This window comes from Oncorhynchus mykiss, chromosome 12 (genome assembly GCF_057628025.1).
Source record: "Oncorhynchus mykiss isolate SJ-2025 chromosome 12, ASM5762802v1, whole genome shotgun sequence".
Classification (NCBI taxonomy): domain Eukaryota; kingdom Metazoa; phylum Chordata; class Actinopteri; order Salmoniformes; family Salmonidae; genus Oncorhynchus; species Oncorhynchus mykiss.
The window spans coordinates 93,105,400-93,114,227 of NC_143033.1; the positions used below are offsets into that span (position 1 = coordinate 93,105,400).

General features: G+C 41.7%; 1 protein-coding gene across 1 annotated transcript; it reads right to left on the reverse strand.

Moving 5' to 3' along the window:
* Positions 1-47: 47 nt before the first annotated feature.
* LOC110486915 (arf-GAP with dual PH domain-containing protein 2) lies at positions 48-8,818 on the reverse strand. The gene is made up of 11 exons (XM_021558779.3): positions 8,528-8,818; positions 5,978-6,108; positions 5,556-5,647; positions 5,064-5,152; positions 4,485-4,597; positions 3,576-3,725; positions 3,069-3,152; positions 2,338-2,400; positions 2,132-2,209; positions 1,759-1,987; positions 48-1,463 (listed from the first exon to the last, which is right to left on the reverse strand). The coding sequence occupies exons 1-11, from the start codon at positions 8,613-8,615 to the stop codon at positions 1,435-1,437; spliced, it is 1,146 nt and encodes a 381-aa protein (XP_021414454.2). The 5' UTR covers positions 8,616-8,818; the 3' UTR covers positions 48-1,434.
* Positions 8,819-8,828: the final 10 nt, after the last annotated feature.

The following is an 8,828-nucleotide window of genomic DNA, read 5'->3' on the forward strand; positions in this document are numbered from 1 at the left end:
CCCTTTGTTAAAGAAAAGGGCTAAAAACATACCCTTCTAATACTTAGTTGTTATATTATCACAGTTTTTATTAGTAATCACAGTTGGTATTAGATATTATTCCAGTTGATATTAATTTTATAACATGTACGCACACTCACTTCCTTTCTCATAGCAACAGAATTGACCTGGTTTCACACACACAACTCTGCCATTTTAATAGGTAAGGTTTGAGAATAACAATTTTACCTTCCATGCCGAGCAAGGCATCTAGTTTGTCCATCATTTGTGGTGAGACAGTACTGCCCCAATTCATTTTTCAATAATTCCAGTAGAACCATGTATCTGCATTGTAAATAAACAACCCACAGTCCTAGACATTGTCCTCCAAGAAGTAATATATTTAGAGGCCTGCTGTCACTAAGGGGGATACATTCAATGCAGTGATACTGGAAGTTTTCTTATATACTGAACAAAAATAGAAACACAACATGTAAAGTGTTGGTCCCATGTTGCATGAGCTGAAATAAAAGATCCCAGAAATGTTCCAGATGCACCAAAAAATGTATTTCTCTAAAATTTTAGGACCACCACATCCGGCTTCTTCATCTGGGGGATCATCTGAGACCATCCACCCAGATAGCTGATGAAACTGTGGGTTTGCAAAACTGAAGAATTTCGGCACAAACTTGCCAGAAACGGTCTCAGGGAAGCTCAACGTTGTGAATAGAGTGCCCCATCATGGCGGTGGGGTTATGATTTGGGAAGGCATAAAGCTACGGAAAATGAACACAATTGCATTTTATTGATGGCAATTTGACTCCATAGAGACTCCGTGACGAGATCCTGTCGTGACCATTGTCGTGCCATTCATCAGCCGCCATCACCTTAAGTTTCAGCCTGATTATGGACGGCCTCATGTCGCAAGGATCTGTACACAATTCCTGGAATCCAAAAAAATCAGTTCTTCCATGGCTTGCATACTCACCAACCATGTCACTAATTGAGCATGTTTGGGATTGCTCTGGATCGACAGCGTGTTCCAGTTCCCGCCAGTATCCAGTAACTATTGAACAGCAGTGGGACAACATTCCACATGCCACAATCAACAGCCTGATCAACTTGCGAAGAGGATGTGTCACGCTGCATGTGGCATATGGTGGTCACACCAGATACTAACTGGTTTTCTGTATCTGTGACCAATAGATGCATATTTGCATTCCCAGTTGTGAAATCCATAGATTAGTTCTGAATTAATTTATTTCAACAGACTGATTTCCTTATTTAAACTGTAACTCAGTAAAATCTTTGAAATTGTTGCATGTTGTGTTTATATATTTGTTCAGTGTAGATGAGTCTTCAGAGTGGGTTTTGCAGCCAATGTTGGTGGAATCCCTCTCTCGAAAGTCAGCTCTCTCTCAAAAGTCAACTCTTCCCTCAGCTCTCTCTCTAAAGTCAACTCTTCCCTCGGATGTTGGCTTCAGCTGAAACAAGACAAGCCAGAAAAGCGTATATTAGGTTATTCACCATATGGTGTATGAATATATACTATGTACAGTACGTGCATAGTGTGTGTCAGGAGGTTGGTGGCTCCTTCATTTGGGAGGACGGGCTCGTGGAATAGGCTGGAGCGGAATCAGTGGCATGGTATCAAATACATCAAACACGTGGTTTCCATGTGTTTGATGCCATTCCATCCACTCCGTTCTGCCCATTATTATGAGCCGTCCTCCCCTCAGGAGTCTCCTGTGGTGTGAATACTGGTGACATGGCTCTTACTGGTGTAGTCCTGGGGCTGCATGGGTTTAGAGATGACCTCTCTGAGGGCCTCCACCCACTCTCTCTGCTCCCTCTCCTGCTCACACATGAAGACAAACTGGCGGTCCGGCGTGTCCACTGTGACTCCACACCTCCACCGGTTGCCTCTGGTCCTTTTGGGAATGCACTCACTCACTGAGTAACCATTGGTCTCTGTGCCGATGAACACAACTCCCAGCTCCTCAGCATCCTGTAGTAAACAGACACACACAACATGTTGATAGTGTAGAGATTAGGATTCGAGGGATACACACAGGTACACAGCGAATATACACACACACACACACACACACACACCCTTTTGAGATAATGAGGAGGTGGACTCCTTTCTTACCAGCTGGCTTTTGAAGTAAAGGAGCTTCCTGTCTTGGGAGTCCAAGATGAACCATCTCTTTTTGAACGTCTCCTTTTGCTTCCCAACAAATACACTTTATTGTCACAGTGTTCATAATGCGATTACATTGTAACAACCAGGTCACTTTACGTTTCTTCTATCCAATGTCATTATTTTAGTATGATAATCACAAAGTAACTACCTACCATAGGACCTGTCTTCTCCATGTATCCTTCTTTGAGGTAGTTTCTGGTAATTCTAGTCCTCAACTGTCAGAATACACATAATGAAGAGGAATACAGAAGAAGCATTTATAAGCATCAATTCATTTATTGCTAATTGCAACAGTAGTTATTGATTGCTATGGTTGCTGAATATGTGCTTAGGCACTAGGAACCACTGTCTGTTCTTTAGGAAATATTTACATCTAAATGTACTGGTATTCTGCAATATAAAACCAAGCCAACAGTTACTGGAAATACTATCTTGTGACACCCTCTCAAAGTTGAAACGTGTTGAACTTCCTCTAATGCATTGATTCATTGAAGTCTGTCTTCACACGGCATAACAACACCCTATAGTTTCACGTTTTATTAGTCGTATGTACAGGATACACGTGGTATAGACCGTCCAATGAAATGCTTACTTGCAAGTTCTTTCTCGACAATGCAACAATAAGAATAACAACATAAAGTAAATGGCTCAGTAGAATATAATAGACATTTTATCATAAGTATAATAATGGAATTTATAGTATATTTACACCCTAAAGTGAATGGTCTACAGGGGACAATAAAAATACCAAATTCATGTGGGGGAGACATTGGTAGCCTCTGATTTGACGGAAATAGAGATACTGTGCTGGTACAAACATGGTTGAAAAGAAGGGCATATACCAGAGAGAACTTTACTGAAATATAGTCTAACAAACACTTACTTCTTTATCACTTCCTGTGGGGTATGCTGTTTTCAGGTAGGCAAAGCGAGCAGCTCGAATGGCATTGAACCAGTTGACAATCTCCTGAGCAGGGAAGACTAGTAAGCTTTACACACTGATATACAGCATAATCTGCTACAGGGGGATGCCATAAAAACTATCTCCAACCAACTGTGAATACAAGCAGATCAACAAAGATCTCAGACAAAAATACTAACAAAAGATTGTTTTGCAAAGTTGTAAATATTTTAGCATGGCTTCTTGCTCACTTATCCACTTCCTCGTGTTTTGGATGAGGCCATGTGACGGCAAACGTCTTTCTCTTATCTCAACTGGTAGTACCAGGAGATCAGTTTGTGATTTATCCAACTCCTCTGTACTTTTCACTTTCATAACAAACATATGGCAAAGGAGTTGTATAAAACACAGTGACAGATCTTTGATCACCAGGCTATACAAAAGCTACTCTTCTATAATAAAGAGCGAAATACAGAGAAAAATGCCCACCTCTCCACTTTCGTGGTAGACAAAAATACTTCTGGTGTGGCTGTCTTTCTGGTAGGTAATCTGCAGACCATGGGCGTGACCAATTTTCTCAGGTTGAAAGGTCACATTCACGTCTTTGATGGAGATGAGCGCTTTGGGCCCTTTGGACGGCTGAGGGCGTAGAGTGATGATGTGTACAATGCAAGCCCAGTGAAAATTCAACAATGTGGCTTAACTATTTGTAAGCCTGACTTGAGAGAAAACTGAACATATGTCATAGTCAAATTATGTTAAGATGATTCACAAGTGAACCCCTGTAAATATTAGCAGAGCTATGGCACTGAACTCTTTTCACCTTTCAGTAGACACATGTCCAGGAGGGGGTGTATTTGAGATGGGAGTATCTAGAATTGACAATTGATAAATGCCATTGGATGAGGTAATGTTTTGGTCCTAAGTGGTACCAAGAACGAGATAGGAACTTTATTTAGGAGACCAAACTGAACAATAATGTATAGCTAATGCTATCTACCTATGGGATACTCCTCTTTCAAGTAAAATGTTCTTTGTGTAATGTTCCTAAGATCTGTTATTTGTCATGTGAGTTGAGATGGGTGTGTCTTGGCTATAATTGATACTAAGAACTGTTTTGTAAGCACTCTCAGAGAATTCATTTATAGACACTGAATTGATCTGAGAGTCACAGGGCTATGGTGAAGCTCATATATCATTAAATATGGACTTTATAACATACTCTGACTTGTGTGTGGTTTGCTCTCTCAGTGTTTAGTAATACAGGAAATGACCACGACAGGCACTGCACTCTTTTCACCTTTCAGTAGTCAGACGTTCAAAGTATGTGACCATTAACAGTTTAGAAATTTGGCCGTGCAGCAAAGCTACCCAGCATGTCAATGACCTCACACTTACATCCTCCTTGTTGTAGTAAGCCAGGGTGAATTCCTTCTCAGACAGAACAAACTTCCTTCTCTGAAACTGTCCCTTCTCCTTCCCCTTCTTCCACAGCATCCCTTCATAGAAACCTGGAATGGACCCAAAGAAGTGTACGTTGTTACGTCTCCGTAACTCATCAATACATGTGGGTATGCCTCATGTCTCTGTGTGTGGTTTTCACTCAAGTGAACAATGCTCTGCTGTAGGTCCACAGAAGTGTCAGTGTGACAAGAATAGGTTTTTCTTGTCAGTGTACGATGAACAAACTACATTGACCCTGCAAAATGCCTCACTGTGGACAATATTTCAATGTATGTCATTTAGCAAACGCTTTTATCCAAACCGACCTACAATCATGCACGCATACATTTGTCATGTAGAGGTGGCCCTGGGAATCAAACCTACTATCCTGGCATTTCAAGAGCCATGCTCTACCAACTGAGCTACAGAAGACCACAATTAAAATAATACAGAAATATAGAAGAAATGGCAGAGGTTCTCTGTGTTATAACATGTGATTTGAACGTCCACAGACAAGCAGTAAAACCAGTTCACCTGTCGTGTAGGCCAGTGGGGGATACTTTGTCTCGCCGGTAAATTCCATCCTCTCATATTTTGCTCTTATCCACTGCTCCCTTAAGACGCTGCGGGTAAAAAGGATGAAATGTTCTACAGTTTCACAGGCTTATCGGATCCTTGAGTCCACAGTTTCTCCTGCATTGTTTTAGACAGGGTGAATCGAAACCCTAAGTATTGTCCATTGCATTTGTTTTTCTTAAACCTTCAAAAGACAAATCATTTTTCATTGGGAGGGAGAGACAACAATGGACTGACTGGTTAAATGATTTATAATTCCATTGTCAGAAGTTCCACTTCTTTATTTTTTTTAACAATACAATCCTTTCCTTCCCCTTCCTACATTGATGCGCAAAGTCAGCATCCTTCAACTTCCCTAAATCCTGCCATTCGTTTGTACAAAAACGAGTGCCCAGTGCCAAGAGCACTTGTCAGTGAAGTAGTGAAATTACCTGGGATGGCAATACTTACGCACAGTCTTCTTGCTGGGGCCGGTAGTAGAATGCTGGGACTGCTTTCTCATAGATGGCTCTGCCTGTGGCATTTCCATTGGTTTTCATGAACTTTGTACCCAAACAAACACCCCAAAAGAAGGAAATTGACAGAGGACATAAATACATTGTATTGATTAAGATTGCAAACCAAACCAGTACCCAAAGTGGTCCTCCAAGATGAGAACCAGGAGTGAAATTGACATGTAGTGGTCACAAAACCTGGTCTTGAAGAGATACTGGTTGTGAAGGCTTTTATTCCACCCCAGCACAAAGTTAATGATCATTTGTTGATGGATTGATCTGGTTAGTGTTGGGCTGGAACGAGACACCTGAACACCCTGTAAGATCTCCAGAACCAGGGTTGGTGTTGACCCCTGCTGTAAGAGATCCATTCATTACCTTCACTAGCTCGTCATCCCAGAAGTCGAGCCGTATGGATTTAACGCGGCTGATGTTGGACAGGTTGCGGTGCACTCCAGAGCAGTTCAGACACACAAATACACCCAGCTTATAGGACGCCCAGTCAGGATCTATACAGTGTATGCAGAGGACGGGAGGATCACCAGAAAGAGACAAGACTCAAGATCACTCAAAACTCATGGAAAAACAGAGATCAAAGAATGAATGACCATCTCTGTGTGGTGTCACTCAGCACTGAAAATCACAGATATCTTTCAAAATAGTCAAATGGTGCTAGGGCCAGTCCTGGTTATTCTGTCACCTAGGCAAGACAAAAATATCGCTGCCCCTGTAAAACTAAAAATAGTACCAGTAAGCAAACTGATGATGAAAAGACGTATTGTCCGGACATTGAAATCAGGTTCATTTTCCGTTCGGAATTAAAGTTGAAAAGACATCATTTATAGATGTCTATGTTTGGGCCAAATCAACGCTTATCCAGGCCGGATCAAAAACCAACGTCAGTGGAAATCAAGGCCGGGCTGGACTGCACCAAAAAACAACTGCTGGTCCGTGCTTACTGGGGTGTTGCCTACCCTGTCCACTTGCAACGTAATTTTATGAATGCCCATCCATGTGTTAGGCCCACCATTTGTAAAACAGGCTGTTGCATTTGCTTTATTAGTCCTGATTCCTGTGACTAATCAATTAGGCTATTTAAGCTCTAAATATCAGCTACCTAACTTTATCAGGAGTTATCCTGAGCCTATTTGCAATGTGTTTACACCACAGGAGGTTGGTGGCACCTTAATTGGGGAGGATGGGGTTGTGGTAACGGTTGGAGCGAAATAGGTGGAATGGTATCAAATACAACAAACACACGGTTTCCATGTGTTTGATGCCATGCCATTCCATTTGCTCCATTCCAGCCATTATTGTGAGTCATCCTCCCCTCAGCAGCCTCCACTGGTTTACACAGCAGGAAATGCAGAAGTATTTTATTTTTCACTATGATCAGCTCATCAAAAACAAACTTGAAACCACAGATCATGACAATTTAGCTCCTATGGTGAAAGTCCTGGACAGCAGTTGTAGCCTGATTATCCATTTCATATTTCCCATTTTAATTTGACCGGTCCTGTTTTTAGGATATTGTAATGAGCCTGTAAGGCCACCGAAACTCACATGTAGTTTGTTGACTCACAAACATTCGAGTACGATTATTTCCCATAAAATGATCAAGTTGTAATTTACTTGGATGAACACAGTGCACCCAAGCACTAACCGGAAACACACAAGCGCCTCTCGAAAAACTCTCCCTCAGCATGCCCCAGCGTCATCATCACATACAGCAACTAATTTGCATAACATAGGCTGAGAGACGCTCGAATGTGTAAGCGCATTACAACGGTGTGTTCATAAATTAACTTTGGAGTGCCAGAGTGCACTCTGGGCGTTCGTAAATTCAAAGCTTTGTCAGATTGTCTGTTCATAAATTCAGAGCGTTTCGCTCCCGGAGAGCACTGGCTGAGGAGTAGGGTTGATCCGAGCGTTCTGACCTCATAACTCAAGCTAACTTGGCTAGCTAGCCACTTCCAGACAAATGAGAGAACACCTCATTCTGGCAATTGTAAGGCTGTTTTCATGTTATCTAGAGCGTTGGCGACTAACTGTGCTGCTGGCAACAATTTAATAACTTGTTTTTGCCGACGTTTACTGACAACTGTCATATTCAACGTGCTTTGGAAAATGCATGTTACTCTGCGCTCTGACACACAGACGAGAGTGCTCTGAAATGGGAGTAGATTGCCAGAGTGAATTTACGAACGCACCTAATACGTTGTTGGTTAACATGTCAGCACATTTTTTTATTTGATTGGGCGTCATTTAGTTAGGCTATTTGATCGGAGAAACCTGCATGATGTCTCACTACATTGTCATAGCTTTTATCTCCAGCCTGTGGGCTACAGAAAAGGTCACATACCATATACACTACGATATTTGCTATATGATTTATGTTAATCATTTTTTTTGGACGGAAAGTTGGTGGAGTATGGCAGCGATGCGTCTCTCCAACAGCACCCCAGGAAGGCGCTGGGAATAGACAAGCTAAATATTTTGCGCCCCTGCCTATAACAAAGTGGGCACTTCTTATCACAGGGCGGCATCAGCGCTCACCTAAAAAGCCCATATGACACTGGTTGAGAGAAATTGACATTGTTTTGGGGCTAGAATTACGTGAGGTTGGAGGTGCGTCTTGGTCAGTTTAGCGCAGAAAATGACACCCTCTTCAATCTTCCGCCATTGGCGGTCGCTTAATAATGAGCGGGCAATCCTTGTAGGTAGAAGTTATTGTTGAGTAGTGAGAAAGCGATGTCTACATGACACACACAAGCATTTACCCTATACATGACTATTTAACACACCACACACATACAAGTCAGAACATGGGTTGAATTAATTAATGTGAAGAAATTGTACACTCATTGGCAACTTCATCCCTAACTCTTGAATTGACTAGGATTTAAATGGAACTACATTGTCACTCACCCGGCGCGCTACAGTCTGCGCATTGGTTGTTTTCTGTCAGTTTCCCCAATTCCAGCAAAATCGTTTTGTTTCTGTCCTTGTTTGCCATTATTTTGCGAATATAAATCTGTATCGAATGTAGGAAATATTTTGGTTAAATATGAGTGTTGTAATTAGCCATTTACGTAACGAAATACAAATGTTGACGTTTCTGTGAGTTTGGACGAAAACTGGAACTTGTTACAGTACATAAGACCACGACGAACGTAAAATGCTTGTGATTTTTATTTTGTAACCTCCCACTACAGAAATGAAAACATGA